The sequence below is a fragment of the Eublepharis macularius genome, chromosome 1 (genome assembly GCF_028583425.1).
Source record: "Eublepharis macularius isolate TG4126 chromosome 1, MPM_Emac_v1.0, whole genome shotgun sequence".
Lineage (NCBI taxonomy): Eukaryota > Metazoa > Chordata > Lepidosauria > Squamata > Eublepharidae > Eublepharis > Eublepharis macularius.
The window spans coordinates 165299863-165319611 of NC_072790.1; the positions used below are offsets into that span (position 1 = coordinate 165299863).

A 19749-nucleotide genomic window follows, 5' to 3' on the forward strand; every position below is an offset into this window, starting at 1 on the left:
AGCGGCCAAAGTTGTCTGTCGTCATCTGGGCCTTCTTCTAAGGGTTGCTTCTCAGTTTTCTTGTTTAAATCTTTCACTTAAAAATTTATTAACCAGTGCTATTAAGTAGAAGGCCTTAGTTTTATACATACACAGAGAAAAGTATCACTAACGCCAGCTAAAAGCACTTCTGGGTAGGAAACAGCATACTCATGATTGATGTATATGCTGCTTACACGTGTATGTGTTTCTGTGCCTTTGCATGTTGTGTCACAATTGGTTGTGCCTTCCTACTGTATGGACAGTAATTACACAGATTGCAAGCTGTCTCTTACACAGAAGCCTCTTCCATACAGAAAGTGAGAGAGTTGATCTATGCACGCTTGAGAGCAAGTACAGGTGGAACTCAGTGAATCTGATATCTGAGTAGAACTACATAGTATGTATGTGCCAGTGAGCCTTGAGTAGTCTTACAAATGCTTCTTTAAAAGTGTATATCATTAATGTTAGCTTGTATTGATGTTTGTGATATGTATGCCTTTAATTGTACCTGTAATATAACTTGGCTTATGCTGATGCAGCAATGCCTGCCTAATAATCTTTCAAAGATGCTGCTTAGAAGTGCAGTACAATATATTAATTTGAGGGATAATAAAAACAAATGTGTTTCAATGATAGGCATAGAATGGTTGTTCAACAGTATATATTGCTGCTCTTGATCGTTGTTGAGTTCTTAAGATATTACTATTATATCATTTGACAGTTTTTTACATAGTAGCTGGAAAAGGACACAAATTTGCTTGTAGTAATACCATGAAAAATATTAAGTCTATAACTTACGTACTGCTTTTTTCCTTTTTGTTGTGCAAAATGTGATCATCTAGTGGCAGAACAAAGATCTTGATTGAGATAGTGTGATATTGATTGGTTGTCTTTATTTGAGATAACAGTGTCACTTTTCTTTATAAATGTATAGAGGTGAACACATTCAGCTTTGGAAATTGTTAGATTTCTGAATATATAATCAGGAACAGATTGGTAGTCACGAAAATTAAATTCTGAGGAAAAATAGAACAAATACGAACAAAAAAGTCCTTCAGGTTTAGCTAAGAAACATGAACAAAAATTTAAAGGATTGGAATTTTTTTACTTAAGGCAACTTTGCTGTAGCTTTGGTATAAGCGAATGTCACTTGTCACATATCTTTGAGGCAGAGAATTAAAAATCCAAATAGATCAAAATGACTTAATAATTAATAAAGATATAGTTCTCAGTTCCTGTGTAAAGAATGTAAAAGTACTGAGATCGTAATTGGTGGGCCGAAAGATGTATGTGAATGTTACCAAAGTTTTTTGTCCATGGTAATATCTTTAAAAAAACTTGGAAATATTTTTTCCAGATTTTATATATAGGTAATGGTTATGATTTATAAATCCTTAACAGTGTGTACTTTATTACACATTATAAAATTCATCCAATTTTTAAGCCCATTATTATTATTGCAGTTGATGTTGGTATGTTGTATTGGTGACTTCAGTCGACCATCGACAGTGTGAGCAATGACATTTGTAAACTTACTTATAGTTGTAATCATAAACAAATTTGCACTCATTTAAGAGAGACTCTGACATGGATAGCCCAGCCTAGCCTCATTTTGTTAGATCTTGGAAACTAAGCAGGGTCAGCCCTGGTTAGTACTTGGCTAGGACACCACCAAGGAAGTGTAGGGTTGCAATGCAGAGGCAGGCAATGGCAAATCATCTCTGAACATCTCTTGACTTGAAAATCCTATGGGATTGCCATAAGCCAGCTGCAACTTTATGACAAAAGAAAAAAACTCTTTAGGATTCTACTGTGCAAGTACAATATATATATATATATATATATATATATATATATATATATATATATATATATATATATATAAAAATAAAACACTCGATTTATATACCGCCTTTCAGGACAACTTAATGCCCACTCAGAGCGGTTTACAAAGTATGCCATTATTATCCCCACAACAAAACATCCTGTGAGGTGGGTGGAGCTGAGAGAGCTCCAGAGAACCGTGACTAGCCCAAGGTCACCCAGCTGGCTTCAAGTGGAGGAGTGGGAAATCAAACCCTGCTCTCCAGATTAGAGTCCCGTGCTCTTAACCACTACATCAAACTGGTTAATATTTTATATAAAATAAAATATTACATAAAATAAACCTCAAATGATGTCTAAAATAATTATAATTTAGCTAAAATTCTTTTGGGAACAACCAAGGCTAATTTCGTCCTTAAATTAATTGCTAAAAAGATAAAACTAGCCACCTTAACCTCTGGAATGGCATCAGCCAATAGAAAGTATATTCAATCCTTCTCTGTACCAGAAAAGTTAGTAAGAAGTGGGTACAGATAGACTCGTGATGACAGCAGTGTCCGTGCCAGCTGCCATCTTCCTTCCCACCAAGTGATTCCATTGTTAGATATCTATGTTCATATTTATTGTAATGTTTTCATTAAGAGATACTGTTGCTTTATTTGTAAATTGTGCTGGCAGTTATAAAGCAGTGTCAGCATCCATCTGGAATGCTTCAGAGATGAGTAGTATATAAATATTTAAAAATAAATAGCATAGATAATAGGAAGGACCCTAGTGGGTTTTCTTGTACATAAGCAACAATTTATTATCTTTCCGAGTTCATTAAATATATTGCTGGGCTTGGAGGGAGTTAAGCAAAAATGTAATTTGACATTTGTAACCATTGAAGTTGTTGAGAGGAAAGAACCTGGGCTGGGCGGGAGGGGAGACTTGTGATTTTCTCAGGTCTCTTCAGCAGAAATATGAATATTTTAGGTAGAAGTGTCTTGAAGTAAGTTGTAAAATTTGGCTGTCCATTCCTACTGTTTTCTTCTGTGTAGATGAAACTTGAACTTGAAACAGTACCATTGGGCCTTGGATGTAAAACTGCAGACTTTGACTCAGTTTAAGTTTAATTTAGAGTAATTTAAATGTTCCCATGAACCTCACTGGGTAACATATCTGAGCAGGAGTGCTCCTAATTATTTATTTAGATATTTCTACCCACTTTTCTTTGGGGAACCAAAGCAGCTGAGATAATTGTTCTCCCTTCCTCCATTCTGTTATCACAACATCCTTGTGAGGTAGGTTAGACCACCAAGCAAACTTCCATGGCAGAGAGGAGACAGAGAACATGCTCTCTCTGGTCCAGCATTCTAACCACTATACCACACTGCTTCTTCTACATGGTGTCAAGAAAAGATCAACATTTCTTACTTTAATTTCTTACTTTAGAACACCTTGGGTATTAACCCTTTCTTATCTCAAAATCCCAGCTCTCCATGCTATTCTTGAGGATCTCCTGTCTCCTAGGAGTAACTTTTGAGGGAGCTCAGTGGGCTCCAGTGTAAAGAAGAAGGCAGTAATATTCTATTTCACTAACAAAAGTCTTCTAATATTGGAAACAGACCTTGGATCCTACCTGTGTTCTATAAGAATATTTGAACTAGATTTGATTTTTCTTGTATTCCATCACATATGGTTTTGTATCAGTGTTATAATGGCATTCATTAGCAGGGTCTGAATACTTTCTCTGCTGGCATATCAGCCTGCATTATATGTACATCTAAACTGATGGTCCATATCCCTCTTTCTGGAAACAACCTCAAGCTGGGGACATAGTTTGCATACTACATTGATTTGGGGTTTGGCTGTGGGGACATGTCTGTTCATGCTTCTGCCCATACCTAAACCCAATATTAAATATATTGTTGCCTCTGTTAACTTAGTATATGGTGCAAAAAAGTGATATCTCAGGAAGGTTTAAATGTACTCTGATATTAACACTGCATGGTGTAAACCGAATACAATAACTAGAATTAAACTGTAAAGGAAATAACGCCATTGCACATAAAGAAATATCTTTGGAAATAATTTTATTATTGTTAAGTATATAGCTTAGTCATATGGGAATATGGAGCAGCTATTTAGTCCTAGTGTAGTTCTTGGATCACTTTGAAAGCCAAGTGAGATGTGATTAACCTGTGAACAATAAAAGGTAACTCTATGTTATGGGACTCCTGTGTAGGGGTGTGCGCTTTGGGTTTCCAATTAGGGATGCTGGCCCCGATTCGGAAATCCCTAATCAAAGCTTTCCGAAGCATTCAGGAAGCTATGGGGCTGAGTTTAAAGGGCCCTGCTGCTGCTTGCAAGCAGCGGCGGGGCCCTTTAAACATCATCCCAGCCCCCCCACCACCTACCTTGTCGGTGGCAGCGGTGGCTCCGGCTTCTCTGCTGCTGGCGTACTTGCAAGCAGCGGCGGGGCCCTTTAAACATCATCCCAGCCCCCCCCTACCTTGTCGGTGGCAGCGGTGGATCCGGCTTCTCTGCTGCCGCCTGAGCCTGCAGGGCGGTGGGGAAGACTGGAGCCACTTCTGGCCCTTCCTGCCCCTCAACTGGCTGCGGCGTACCGGCAGCCATTTGAGGGGCAGGAAGGGCCGGAGGAGGTGGAGAAAGCCCTTCCTGCCCCTCAAATGGCTGTCGTGGCGCCACCGTGCTGTGACCAGTTGAGGAGCAGGAAGGGCTGAAGGATGCGGCAGCGGCTCCAGCCTTCCCCACCGCCCTGCAGGCTCAGGCAGCAGTTCGGTGGCAGAGGAGCCAAACTGGCTGGCTCCAGGCCATCGCAGCCTTGTGCTACCACTGCTGCCACCGCCACTGCTGTCGTGGCGGCAGTGGCGGCAGCCCACCACCCAGCTGTCAAAGACCCTCCCGCCAGGTAAGGTGGTGGGTGGTTGGAGAGGTTGCCCCAGGGGAGGTGGGGGAGTTTTCCCCCCTCACTTCAGTATGCTCTGAATATTTATGGAGCATACCGAAGCAAGTAAAATACTTTAATTCCGAAGCTGCTTGCCGCTTCAGAATTAAGATGTTTCCGGATTTTCCCCCTGCTTTGGGTAAACCCGAAGCGGGCAACCCGAATCTCCTCCCCGTGCACACCCCTACTCCTGTGTGGGATTCCCACTTGAATCTGTTTTGTTAACGTTAGTGACATCTGTGAGTAGATGTTGGCGGAGATCTTCATAGATGAAATTTATTTTCCTGTATCATCGGGTTCCTGTCAATAGATTTCCTTTGTCACTAAATTGGGTAGCATTAGTCTTCATGCTAGGGAGGTATGGAAGGCAAAAAATAACCTGAAACTGCATCTGGATAAGGTGGAAATAACACTTGGTATTTTCAGTTTTGGATGGGTGTGTTTGCCTGTTGTGGGTGGAGTTACTTTGTGTGTGCTTTTTTTTTTTTTACTATTTGAGAATACTCCTGAGCCAGGATTGCTTGTAATACCTCAAGTGACACCTTTTATCTGTTATGCTTGGTATGCTGACTGCACTCTTCCTGGATAATGGCCATTACGCTACTAGTCTTGCTGCTTTCATAATCTCAAGGGCTAACTACTGCAATGTATTCTAAATGTGTTCTTTCTGTAAGAGAAACTGTCTGGGAGCATCATTTGGTACAGAATGCCACAGGTCCCTTCCTCTTAGTATCAGATACTGTAGCAGCCCTAAGAACTTCCAGTTACCATCAAAGCACAATTTAAGCTACTGGTTCTAGATAGCTGGCACATTGTCTCTCCGTATGAGTGCCCCTCCCGGTGTACAATCTTGTCACTGTCCATTAAGTCCTGACAGAGAGCAAACTCTTTTCAGTGGAAGAGGTAAGATCTTTTGGGTGAGAATGCTGAGCTTTATCAGTTGTGGTCTTCATGCCTTATAAATACTTCAGAGCTTATATGTTTTTAAGAAGTCTTTGAAGGAACTTATTTTGAGATCTTTTTACAATACTTTGTACCTACATCTGTCAACCAATAACTGTAATTGATCATCTCATTTTCAGCTAACTTGAGAAGTAGATTAAATTTATCTGCATACTGTCAAAGCTTCTGCAAAGTGACTGCAAGATACTAAAGGAACAGTGGGATAATTATGGTATAAGAAGCAGTGGCTTATTTGTGGAAATCATTGACAAGCATCCCTGTCTGTTTGCAAGCTTCTGTTGTCATATCACCTTTTCCCTGCATATCTGTTTCTCATTGTGTGAACTGCTACTGGCACATCCCCATCTTTTCCAGCCTGCCTATCAGACTAGTATGAATGGTGGTGGGCAGTGGCAGTTTATGTGCTGGGTAGTAGCTGTGCTGGGTCAGGAGAAAGAAGCAGCAGGTGATGGTGGGATGGGAGAGGTAGTTGCTGTTTCAGTAGCTATGTAGAAATAGGCACAGGAAGAAGGAGGTAGTAGTAGTAGAAAGGTCCCTTTCTTATCCCAAGCTCAGAAGGAGGGCAGGGAATCTTCCATATGGCAAGCACACTTTGTGCACCTCCAAGCTCAATGCAATGCAACTGATCCCTCATCCTTTTTTCTTATTTTAAAGTTAGGAAGAGAGACCAGTGATCCTCTCTGTATAGGGCTTTAGAGTAAGGGGCATAGTTCCAGCCTTTCCCTTTGTCAGCACAAATCCTCTGTGGGATCCAACCCAGTATTTTGTTCATTCGCATCATATAAAACACATTTCTGATCATGATTTGAATCTGGTTTCCTGATCATGGGAGCACATCCCATGTCAATACTAAAGTTGGTAGACAAATAAACAGTGTTTCTTACCAGTAACTGTTGTTCGTCGAGTATCTTCTGTGCAGACACACCTTGGGGCTGCGCGTGCGCAGGCCGGCTGCAGAAAGATTTGTCTAGCTATAGAACGCTGAAAAGGGGATGCTTGCCCGTTCCGCTCATGCGTGGTTCCGTTCCCGCCAAAATCGGCATACTTAAGGCGAGCGTCCCCCACATTCCCTCAGTTCACCTGAGCCGCCGGAGGCCAAGTAGTACCAAACAGAACTCACAGCGAGGAAGCAGGGAGACCCTTTCGGGGACCAGAGTAGCAAATGAATAATGCAGGGGATTTTCTACAAGGTGTTGTTGCATGCAAATAAAACAATAAAGCACGTCTTAAATCAAGAGTGTGCAAGGCTTGTTCCCCTGGGGAAGAGGGGTTAGGAAAAAATGTGGGGAGGGTAACCTTCTGCTGTAGGTGAAACTTAGTCACCACCTTTGGCAGGAATTCCAGGCTAGGGTGCAGAACAACCTTATCAGGGAAAAATTGCAGAAAAGGGGGATCAGCTCGAAAGGCAGAGATCTCCCCAACCCTTCTTGAGGAGGTAACAGCTACCAGAAAAACTACCTTTAATGTCACCAAGGCCAACGGGCAGGCAGCCAGAGGTTCAAATGGCGGAAGCATCAACTGGGCCAAGACTAGCGGTAAACTCCATTGGGGGACCGGGGGCACCCTGGGAGGGAAGGTTTTGAAGAGCCCTTTGAGAAACTGCTTGGTCAGATGATGGCTGAACACGGTTCTCCCATCAATCCGCTTATGAAAGGCGGAGATCACAGCCAGGTGGACCTTAACGCTGGTCACGGCCAGACCATTTAAGTGTAACCCCAAAAGATAATCAAAAATTAAAGGCAGAGGGCAAACAACTGGGGAAACTCCCATGGGAGCCAACCAGCGGGAAAACTGGGACCACTTGTGTTGGTAAGATAACCTAGTAGAGAGCTTTCGTGAGTTCAAAAGGATCCGCAAGACCTCCGCAGAGAAGGTCATTCCGGGGCCAGCAGGAGCCAGGCTGTCAACTTCAGTATCCCCACATTGTGGTGCCACACACCGTTCCGTACTAGGAGGTCCGGGACGAGCGGAAGGGGTAGGCAACATCCCTTTGAAAGGGAGAGCAGGAGGGGGAACCATTCCTGGCGAGGCCAATATGGAGCTACCAGGATGCAGTGGGTGCGGTAGGCCCGAATTCTGCAAAGGACCTTGTGAAGGAGTGGGGTGGGAGGGAAGGCGTAGAAGAAACCTGGGGACCAGGGTATCTGGAAGGCATCCCCTAGAGACTGAGGATCCACCCCAGCCCTGGTACAGAACAGCGGAGCCTGTTTGTTGAAGGCCGTAGCAAAGAGGTCGACCTCCGGAAACCTCCATCGGTGGAAAACTGGAAGGAGGTATTTGGACTGGAGGGACCATTCGTGTTGCGGAAGGAACACCCTGCTGAGGGTGTCCGCTGACACATTTAGCTTCCCTGTGATGTGAATAGCCCTGGGGTAGACATTGTTGTGGGCCGCCCAAGACCATAGTCTCGAGGCCTCCTCGCAGAGCCTGAGCGACACTGTTCCCCCTTGCTTGTTCACGTAGTAGCAGGCCGTTGTGTTGTCGGACAGGACCTGGACCTGTTTGTTCCGGAGCACATCTGTGAAGGAAGCAAGGGAGTAGCGGATTGCACGGAGTTCTAAGACATTGATGTGCAAGGAAGCCTCAGTGGGGGACCAAACATCCTGCACAGCCAGGGAACCACAGCGACCACCCCAGCCAAGGGTGGAAGCATCGGTGGAGACAGTAATGTCAGCCGCAAAAGTGCCAAAGGGGCAACCCCGGGATAGATTCTCAGGGAGGGACCACCAAACCAGAGACCGCAGGACACCCCTTGGGATGGGGAATTTCCGATGAGAGGACATCAGAAGCGGGTTAAAGCGGCGAAGGAACCAGGTCTGTAGAGGCTGCATACGGAGGCGTGCCAAAAACACTACAGCCGTGGTGGAGGCCATAAGGCTAAGGAGTGTCTGGATGAGTAAAGCCGTCTGGTAACAGTGAGACAGGAAAAAACGCACCATAGAAACCAGGCGGCTCAAACGGTCTGAGGGTAGGAACGCCCTCCCTAAAGAGGAGTCAAGGATTACCCCAATAAATCGGATGGTTGGGGCAGGCAAAAATATGGATTTGTCAAAATTAATAAGAAGGCCCAATCTGTTGAGTAGAGAGGTGACAAGGGAAAGCTGGTCCCTAAGTGCAGAGGCAGAAGGCCCAACCAGGAGCCAATCATCCAAATAGGGGTAAATGACACACCCCTCAGAGCGTAAAAACCCCACTACCGCTGCCATACACTTGGTAAATACACAGGGGGTGGAAGCCAACCCAAAAGGCAAAACTGTGTATTCATAGGCCACTGATCCACAGAAAAACCTGAGGTATTTTCTATGTTCCTCACGTATAGAGAGATGAAAATAGGCGTCCTTCAAGTCAATAATGGCCATCCAGACCCCTATTTCCAAGAGCTCTATAACCTTGGACAAGGTTAGCATCCTGAATTTTTGGGCCAAGAGATAGGAATTGAGGCCCCTTAGGCCCAGGATAGGACGGGAACCGCCATCCTTCTTATCCACTAGGAAATACCTAGAGTAGAGCCCATAGGGAGAGGTGGAAAGATCAACCACACGTACAGCACCCTTTAGAAGTAACTCCTTAACATTATTATTTAACAGAGAACCAGAAACGGGGGTATAACGAGGAGGCAAAGAGGGGGGGTGCAGGTGAACAACAATTTGTAGCCATGCTCCACAATAGATAACACCCAGGAGTCGTTAGTGATCGTCTGCCAAACGGGCAGGAATGGTTGGAGCCTCTCCCCAAACAAGGGGGTTTGATCAATGTCCTGGGAAACAGGCAGGGCAGCGTCCAGGCCTAGTCAGAAGAGCTGCTTCGGACCCGACGCAGGGCCCTTCGGGGAGTGTTGAGGTCCCTGTTTCCCCCGGTTCCGAGAAGACCTTTTAGCAGCACTCTTCTGTGAACCTGAGAAGGAGCGACGGCCGTAGTGAGTGGATGGATAGCGGCCTTGGCGCTGATGGTAGGGCTGGTAAGACTGATAGGACGCTTGGAAGGGCTGGAACCGAGGAGGACGATACCTCGAAGTTGGCTGGTCAGCAATCACACCGAGGGACTTGGCCGTCTGGTGATTCTTTTTCATGAGAGACATCCGTCTTCTCCGAAAATAAGAGGTTTCCTTCGAAGGGGAAATCCTTAATCTTCGCCCTCTTGTCCAGAGGTAGAGCCGTGGAACGGAGCCAAGCATGCCTTCGCAGGGCCACCGAGGAGGCCATGGAGCGAGCCGAGCAGTCAGCCACATCCTTTCCGGCAGTCATTTGTTGTTTTGCCAGCTTAACGGCCTCAGCCTGCAGAGCCTTGACTAAGGGCCGACGGCCAGCAGGGAGGTCCGCGATATAGGACGACAGCTGGTTCCAAAGGAAGAGATTGTACAATCCCATTATCGCTTGAAAATTGGCAATATGGAAGGCGAGGGATGCTGAGGAATAAACCTTGCATCTGAGGGCATCCAGCTCCCGACCCTCTCGATCTACTGGGGCGGATTGGGAGTTCCAACGGAACCGGGCGTTGACCTCTTTGGCGACCAGGGATGAAGGCTTTGGTGGGCAAAAAGAAAAGGGCAGTCCTCCTGCTTCAGCCGATAACATTTTTCCAGGTTCCAGGCGGTCGCCGGAACCGAGGACGGTGCCTGCCACAAAGCATGCGCAGCATCGAGGAGGTCCTCCACTGGAGGGAAAGCGACAGAGGCCGACGACCCAGAGGACAATGCCTGGAGGACCTTGCTCTTGTGTTTCGTGGCAGAAGTGGTGATGTCCAACTCCAAAGCCTCCGCCATTCGGACCATCTGCTCAGGGAGCATCCGGTGATCCTCGTTGGGAGAGGACGCTCTGGACTCACCAACAGTGTCACCCGGGGACGGATCCCACACTAGGTCGGAGGAGGTTTCCGATGGAGAAGCCAGGCCCTCCTCATCCTCGGAACCGGAGAACTCTGGTACCGTTGCACAGGCAGAGGGCATCGGTTCCATGCGCGAGACCGATGGTAACGTCGGGGGGACGACCGGTTGTCCTGGAAGCCTAACGGACGTTTCTGGTGCAGCAGCAAAGTAGGCAGATACCGGGGGAGCCAGGCCAGCGCGTTGGATAAGCGCTGCCGAAGACTGGAGCCAAGAGATGAAAGATGACCAGGTTGCGACATTACCTATGCCCGGGAAATTCTGCACCGGAGGCAGCCACGGAGTCGGAACCGAACAAGGATCCGGGACCTGCTGCTGGGGCCAGAAAGAAGACGGGACCGACGGGTCCGTGGAGGCAGGAGCGGATGGCAAGCCATGCCCGAAGGCCACGATCGGATCCGGGAGGCTCGGAACCGGGATGTAATCGTCCTCCACCATTGGAGGAGGTGTATGAGGCAGCGATGGGGTGTGCAAGGAATCACCCGGGGGAACCGAAAGAGCTGCTGGTGCCGGAGAGGGAGTCATCTCGTTTGTGATGTTTGGAGCGAGACTTTGCCTTTTTTGCCGGGGGTGCCGAAGCAGCCCGTTTCACTGCGGAGCGCTCCGAAACCGAGCGTTTCTTTGGGCGTGCAGCGCCCTCCGCTGCAGGAGCGGTAACAGCCACCCCAGTCGGTTTCGAGGGAGTTGGATCCGAGGAACCACGAGCCGGTTCTGATGACGGACCGGGGGCGGGAGAAGCGGCCGAACGAGGCGCATCCAGCTTACCCGCCTGGTCTTGGGGAAGAAGATTGGCTCCCCAAAGGAAGGCCTTCAGCCGAGCGGAACGGTCATGGCGAGCCTTCGGGGTAAAAGACTGGCAGATGGCCCAGCGCTGCACTATGTGTCCTTCCCCAAGACAGAGAAGACACAGATCGTGCCCATCCGAATGAGTCATTTTTGTGGAACGCTTCTGGCACTTTTTGAAGAGGGCTATAATTAAAGAACGAAGACAAGATGCTAGAAAGAACCAATTCCAACTGCGGCGAAAAAGGAACTGAGGGAATGTGGGGGACGCTCGCCTTAAGTATGCCGATTTTGGCGGGAACGGAACCACGCACGCGCGGAATGGGCAAGCGTCTCCTTTTCAGCGTTCTATAGCTAGACAGATCTTTCCACGGCCAGCCTGCGCACGCGCAGTCCCAATGTGGGGCTGCACAGAAGGACAACGACGAACAGAATTTACACACTGGGATCTGGCTCTTGAGAAGGAGTTTTATCTTCCCCAGTATCTCTGTTGGTTTCCTAAGCAGACTCCACCTCTCACTTTTAATAATTTGACTAGATAGCATTTAGAAAGTGTGTGGAACTTGATAAAGACAGAGTTTCAGTATGTCAGGAGAGAGTTGTGTGTGGTGTCTGAAAGGTATTCAAAGGTATTGGTGGCCGCTGGCCCCAAGGAGGCCCACCTGACCTCAACCAGAGCCAGGGCATTCTCGGTCCTAGCTCCAGCCTGGTGGAACTCTGTCCACTGAAACCAGGGCCTGGCAGTATGTGTTATCGTTTTGCCAGGCCTGTAAGACAGAGATGTTCTGCCAGGCATGTGGTTGAGGTCGGGCTTGACCTCCACCAGCTGAAAAAATGGAGAAGAATAAAGTCTGAATCCCTCCCTATTAGGGTTGTCCACCACCATATCTTGTCGAGCTATGTCTGCTCTCTGCTGCTATTGATTAATGCCATCTGAGTATATATATTTTATGTGTGAATGTTTTTTTTTTAAATCTGTTTATGGTTTTAGTTGTATAAATTAATCTTAATGTGTTTTTAAAATGTTGTAATCTGCCCCGAGCCCTTTGTGGGGAGGGCGGAATAGAAATCCAAAGAAATAAAAAATAAATTCAAGGACTGAATGAAACAAAGTATTGAAATAAGGCATATAAAATTTGTGCATGAGTTTAAAATGTTGTCAAGTCGTAGCTGACTTATGGCAACTCCATAGGGTTTTCAAGGTAAGAAATAAACTGAAGTGGTTTGCTGTTGCCTTCCTCTGTGTATTGCTTCTGGACTTCCTTGGTGGTCTCCTATCCAAGTGCTTACTAGGGCTGACCATGCTTAACTTCCAAGATCTGACAAGATCAGGCTAGTCTAAATCATCCAGGTCAGGGCAAAAGACCATCCAGGTGAAGGCTATAAAGATTAGTAACTATTCACATTTTCTAAAACATGGGTAGCGAAATTGTGGCACTTTTGCTTCATGGCAAAAGTTAGATAAGTTTGAGAACTAGAGACAAAACAACTCACTGAAGTGCTGGAAATTTCATATATGTCGTTGTGCACAGATAACCACTTTCACATTCTGGATTTCATTAGTGGTTACAATGTGATTTTACTACAGCTGCCAAAATTTAGCTGCACACAAAGTTACAGAACAACTTAATTTTTTTTTAATTCTGTACAGCTAAGCCGGGTAGACGAGTGAAATGTCAGTATATTTCTGCTGTGGATAAAGTCATCTTTGTGGATGATTATGCAGTTGGATGCAGGAAAGATCTGAATGGCATCTTGCTGTTAGACACTGCTCTGCAAACACCTGTTTCTAAGCAAGATGATGTGGTTCAGCTTGAATTGCCTGTTACAGAGGTAAGTTGTTCATTTGAGAACTGTTAATGTTATTGCTGGGTGGGAGTGTCCGCAATATCTTAATTGTGACTGACTTTTATTTCTAGTGCTTAAATTTTTTAACTGGCTATATCAGAACAAAAATATGTGCACGTTTTTCAGTCTGCTGCTGCTAGAGGAAAGAAGAACATTGTTTCTTAATTGTATATGCTCATTTCTGTGTAAGCTAATTTTTGAGGAACATTGAAGAAATGCAGATGGCACCAAATAACCTGCTGGCCGGCTTCTAAAGAAGGGAAAATTTAAATCAATACATTTAAAACCCAATTTTCTGAATTACCAAGAAAAAACTCTAACATTAAATTACAAATAAGGATACACATGGAGAGGATCCCATTAGAGATGGGCACAAACTGAAATATGAACCAAAGTTCATCATGAACTGGGCCGGTTAATGGTTCCCATACCAGTGGATCATCAGAGTGCATTTCTGATGAACCACGAAAAACTACTGTGATTGTTAGGGCAGTTCATTTTTCAGTTCGTCACTGCAGGCAGCTTGGAGCTCATGAATCTTTTCCCTAGGCAATGGGGAGGATGGACTCCTGCAGCCCTGGGAACACCAATGTCAGCCCTCCAAAGCTTGATAGGCAGCTCTGGCTACAACCAGAGAGCTCCCATTCTGCTCTATGAGAACAGAAGGAGTTAATTCCCAGCTCTCAGGTGAGTGGTTTCAGTTTCCAGCAGGCAGTTAGACAGCGAGGAACTGCTGTTGGATTTTCAGTCACAGAGGCAGAGCTAACTGAAGCTTGTGCTTGACATTCTGGTGCACATGCTTCTGTTCCACAGCCAGGCTCGGGCTAAGCCTAGTGGGTTACTCATCTGATGAGTCTTTTATTATTATTCTGAGCACCTCTCCTGTACGGTTGCCAGCTCCAGGTTGGAAAATTCCTGGAAATGTGGGGGGAGCCTGGAGAGGGTAGATTTGAGAAGGAGAGGGACTTCAGCAAGGTATAATGCCATAGAGTTAAGGTTGCCAGCTCCAGGTTGGGAAATTCCTAGAGATATGAGAGGAGAGCCTGGAGAGGCCAGGATTTGGGGAAGGGAGGGACCACAGCAGGGTATAATGCTATGGAGTCCACCCTCCAAAGCAGCCATTTTCTGAAGGAGCACTGATCTTTATGGTCTAGAGATCACTTGTAATTCTGGGAGATCTCCAGCCACCACCTGGAGGCTGGTAACTCTACATAGAGTCCACCTTCCAAAGTAACCATTTTCTCCAGGGGAACTGATCTCTGTCACCTGGAGATCAGTTATAATTCTGGGAGATCTCCAGCTACTACCTGGAGGCTGACAATCCTACTCTCCTGGTGCCAGCCTCAGAGGCCAAGCCTAGTGGGTTCCTTTGAGCACTCACAGAGTACTTAATCATACTTCTTATCAGTATCATTATTATTTAGATCACCTATCCCGGATGGGAAGGTGTCTGGGTGGGTCAGGGCTCTGGACCACCCCCTGCCCTTGCCAAGTGTGAATGCCCCCCCCCCACATGGAATTTTAGCCTCCTTCCTCATGGGTCCTCCCATCCCCTAGTCCACCAGTGCCTGCTGTCCCCTGGCTGCATCCCAGCAGAGGGACTTGGTTGTCCATAGCTGGGTTCATTCCAGGAGGATCTGAACCCCCCCTTTGGGAATTCCTTGCTACTAGACCATCTAGGGCCTCGACATCCCAACTGCTTGCTGATGCAGCCGCCCTCATTACCCCCCACACCCCATCCCCTATTTAACCCTTCCTCACGAGTCCCCTCAAGAATCGCTCACCTTGTTGCGGTGATGGGTTCCACTGGTGGAAGGCTTCCACTCTAGGCCACCCCGTTGGGGAGATGGATTCTGGTTGTCGCGGCTCTCACCCAGGACTCTCTGTCTCCCCCAAGAACTTTCTTTCTGCTCAAAGAAGATTTTTGTCTTGTCTTTCCATCCTTTCAAAGAACATTTCTTTTCAACAACTACACCTTTTACCCCAATAAGTTTTCTGTCCCCCCAAGGTCTCTCTCCCCCCCGCCAGGATTGACCTTCCCTCATGGATCACCTCTGTCCTTTCCTATACAAGAATATTCCTGTCTCTCCAAAGAACATCTGCTCCTTCCCACCAAGATTAACATCCTTTCATAGATTGTCTCTGTCCTCCTGTCCTTTAAAAGAATATTCCTGTCTCTCCAAGAATGTCTCCTTGACTGTCCCCTCAAAGAGTACTTCTGTCCCCGTTCCAGCCCCAGAGCAGTTTTTCTGCTCCCAGGAACCGTCATTCCACTTTGGGAACTGTCATTCCATTCTCAGAGGAAGAGTCTGTAACTCCATCCCACATTTTCATTGCAACTTTTGGGTGCTGCAGTGTATTTCAACGGAGCCAATAGAAGTCAGTTGATGTTCGTGGCTCCCATTATATCTACAGAACTTTCCTTGGGGTACCCAATTTGGGGGTCTATAACTCAGACATCCAAAATCCAGTCTTCACCAAACTTGGAGAACCTGCTGAAGAACTGTCGTTTACCAGCCATCCGCCCACTTGCCTGCCTTTTATACTGCTTCCCCTGCCTGACAGAATGATGTGGTAGTAAAAGCAAAGGATAGACTTCTGGAAGGCAGGGGGGAAAGGTGGCAGAGCTAGTTCCAAGGGAAAAGAGGCAGATTGACCTGTTGAGTCTCTGCTAAGAGAAGCCTGGGTGCCTTTTTTTTTTACCAAGTCATTTCATTATCAAATTGAAATATACTCACGTATTGACCCAGAGAGTCTCATCCCCCATCCCTGCTGGCTTTCCTAGCCACTCAGGTCCCCTAGAAGCCTCTATGAGCACTGGTCGTTTGTTTTGAAGCACCCTGGCTTCCTGGGTTCTTCTGAGTGTGTATACTTGGCAAGCAACACTGGACGCAGGCTAGTAAAATATATTATTGTAGTTTAATAAAGAAAGAACAGGCGCTTGTGCAAGACAAACTGTGCAGAGTGGTAAGTTGCAGTACTGCAGCTCAAGCTCTGTTCACAACCTGAGTTCGATCCTGGCGGAAGCCGGGTTCAAGTACCCGGCTCAAGGTTGACTCAGCCTTCCATCCTTCTGAGGTTCGTAAAATGAGTACCCAGTTTCCTGGGGGTAAAGTGTAGATGACTGGGGAAGGCAATGGCAAACCACCCTGTAAAAAGTCTACCAACAAAATGTCATGATGTGACGTCCCCCAATGGGTCAGTAATGACTTGGTGCTTGCACAAGGGACTACCTTTACCTCTTTTAAGAAACATTTAGGCAAGACAGAAAACAAATAACAGCTTGCTGATCTAAATATGTTCTAACTAGCTAAAAAACTACTGGCTATCTGGCTAAGCATTCTCTGAGTTGCTTCCAAAGCTGATTGATCTTACCAAAGTCTGTCCATGCCAGCTTATTCTAAGCATCCTAGAGGTGGCATGGAGCTCTGAGCAGCTCTCTTTCACATGGCAGATAGTTGGCGATGGCTACAGGGTAGTAAGACTGATAAAATGGCTAGAGGCAAAGAGGCTTCTTGAAATCTGGAGGGGCACCAATTAGGGCTCAGTTACTTAATTGGACATTACTACCCTGTGAAAATTTAGGGAGTATTACTATAGCTAAGATCAGCACCAGGCTCTTGCCTTCTCCAAGGCCACTCTTTCAAGAGAAGAACGCAGCCCAGATACAGCTAATTAACAGAGCTTGGGACTTTCCCAGCAACAGGCCTTGTAAGAGATCTGCAGGACATGAGGTCTGAACCAAAGTTTCAAACTTGGCATTCTGTATTAAGTGTTACAAGGCTTGGTCCTTTCAACTCAGTATCTGATCTTAGGAGCATAAAGCTAACTTAAGAAGTCTTGAAGTATTTCTAGAATTTGGCCATCCTTGGCTTTAGTAAGAGTCACAGGAGATAATTCCAGAGGTTTTCTTGCCCTTGTTGAAAGACACTTTAAGATCCATGGCACATCAGTCAGTGCAGTGCAGTTCTAGACAAAATGTAGGATTATTTAGGATTGTACATTGATGTACAGCAGACTGCTGTCTTAAAGGTATGGGGTGCCCAAATCCTTTAAGACTTTACACGTAAAAATAAATAAATGAGTCTAGAAGATTATAGGGAGTGATTAGACTCAATTCAGACCATTTCCTATCTGAGACTTGCAAGTGCCCTGGAGCATCACCAAATAATGTGTTTTGATACTTTCAAAATAGACCCTTTTATTTAGATGGGACTTTTGATGGTGCTTCTGGAATCTGGCAGGGTATTTGGTTGGTTTTTAGTTACTTTAACCCATTAATACTGTATTGAGGTGGTCTACAAATTAATTTTTAAAAAGCCCTTTCTCTCTACTCTTACTGTCTTGTTCTTTTCTTAATGCACCACAAATGTACCTGTTACTTTTTCACAGACATTAATGTGGTGTTCAGTAATTCAGTGTTTTCTCTAATGCCACTGTTCTTTCTATATAAATGAACAATTATTGCTGATAAGAAAGGCCATTTAAGCTTTTGGAGGTAGTTTTTTAAAAAAGTTTTTTTTTCTTCTGGCGCCCCCTTTCCCCCCCTGACAGAATCTCCTTCCTGATTGGAAGCTGCTGCTGTTGTTGCTATTGTTTATTTGTGAATGTCTTGCTGATTCTGCCTCTGGGAATTCAAGTGACTGGCAGCTTTGTGGAAGTCAAAAATAACCAGGGGTCATTTCGTAGAAAAAGAGCTGCAGGAACTCATTAGCATAACTCATTAGCATATACCACGCCCCTTGCCATCACCGGAAGTGTGTCATTGGCATAACTGATTTGCATATGCCACACCCCCTGCCATCACTGGGGGAGGCTTTATCACCTTCCAGAGTTCCCTTTTTCTCCCTCCAGAGGAATACAGATATGTATTCCTAGGGCCCTTCTGGAAGATGACAATCAACAGATAACAATCAAAAGATGACAAAAAATAACCTCAGATGAGAAAAGTTAATATACAGTGTAGTACACACTAAGGAACAACCCTGTTGTTGCAGTGGCAGAGATCAAACTGAGGGAGAGGTCCCTTCAGTGGGCTTAGACTGCAGTAACTCTGCTTAAAATTGCACTGTAAGTCACTTAATTCTACAATCCTCTCTAAGTGGCCACCTTGTGCATTTGCTAGGCCAGCACAGAGCTTTCTAACACAGTTCAGACCTCAACTGCATCTCCTGGGCAACTCAAGAAGGAAAATGGCAAGCTAGGCAGATAACCGAAGCAGTAGAGCTGAGCCTCAGATGAAATGAATTCGAGATCTGTGGATCTTTGTATTTATGATCTGTGGATTGATTTTTCTCTCTATGTATATATACCACCCCTCACTCACTCTCTCCCTCCAGTCCCCACCACCACCACACACATACTCTCTCTCTCTCTCTCTCTCTCCCCCCCCTCTACCACCCCCCACTCTTTCTCTCTCTCCCCCTCCAGTCTACACACTCTCTCTCACACATTCAGGAGTCAAAAATGAAAATAAAGCAAATGAAATCAAAGCAGTGTACCCTCCTTTAGAAATCCAGCCCCAGCAGCCTGGCTTTCAGGCACTCACTCACTCACTCACTCACTCACTCACTCACTCACTCACTCACTCACTCACTCACTCACTCAGGAGTCATGAATGAAAATAAAGCAAGTGAAATCAAAGCAGGTTACCCTCCTTTACACCAGCAGCCCGGCTTGCAGGCAGGCAATCACTCACTCAGGAGTCACGAATGAAAGTAAAGCAAGTGAAATCAAAGCAGCTTGTCCTCCTTTACACCAGCAGCCCGGCTTGCAGGCAGTCTCTCTCTCTCTCTCTCTCTCTCTCTCTCTCTCTCTCTCTCTCACTCACTCACTCACTCACTCACTCAGTCACGAGTCATGAATGAAACTAAAGCAAGTGAAATCAAAGCAACTTACCCTCCTTTACAAAGATAGCCCCAGCAGCCCGGCTGCTGCCTCCGCTTCCTGCTGCTAAAGAGACAGGCAGCAGGGAGGCAGCGTTGAGGAAAAGGAATCACATGGGCAAGGCCAAAACCCACGTGATCTCTCTTCAGAGCTACCGGAACACCGTTCTGGCGCGTTCCCTCTCCAAATGAGCCCTGGAAATAACTTATGTTTACGCTCCTCCCAGACTTTCTTTTGAATGACCTATTATTTCATTACTTGTAGTAAGCCCATATTGAGCTTGCCACAGTAAAATGACCCCCAGTGTTGGTTTCCCTTGAGCAGGTACACTTATTAGCAGTAGTTAACTTGTTGAACTGATTTTATCTGTTCAGCGGGCAAGGGAGAGGGAGCATGTTTGATCAGGTTATTCTCATAATTATTGCACTTGCTGTTATCTGATTATTTTGATGCATCACAATGTAGGTAGCTTGTGCCTCAAAGCATTTGTGAGGCATGGAGTATATAGCTTCCTCTTTATTAAATTGGATTCATTCCTAGAATCAGAATTGGTAAAGCTTTGCTAAAACTCTTTTCTGAGAATTCTGAGAAA

At 45.9% G+C, this 19749-nt stretch overlaps 1 protein-coding gene across 2 annotated transcripts in view; it reads left to right on the forward strand.

The window, feature by feature from the left end:
• BIRC6 (baculoviral IAP repeat containing 6) overlaps positions 1–19749 on the forward strand; it is a 330219-nt gene that overhangs the window by 598 nt on the left and 309872 nt on the right. For both annotated transcript variants that reach the window (XM_054976787.1, XM_054976793.1), the window contains exon 2: positions 13075–13256. In XM_054976787.1, the coding sequence (XP_054832762.1) occupies positions 13075–13256 (182 nt within the window). The remainder of the gene's footprint in view (positions 1–13074; positions 13257–19749) is intronic.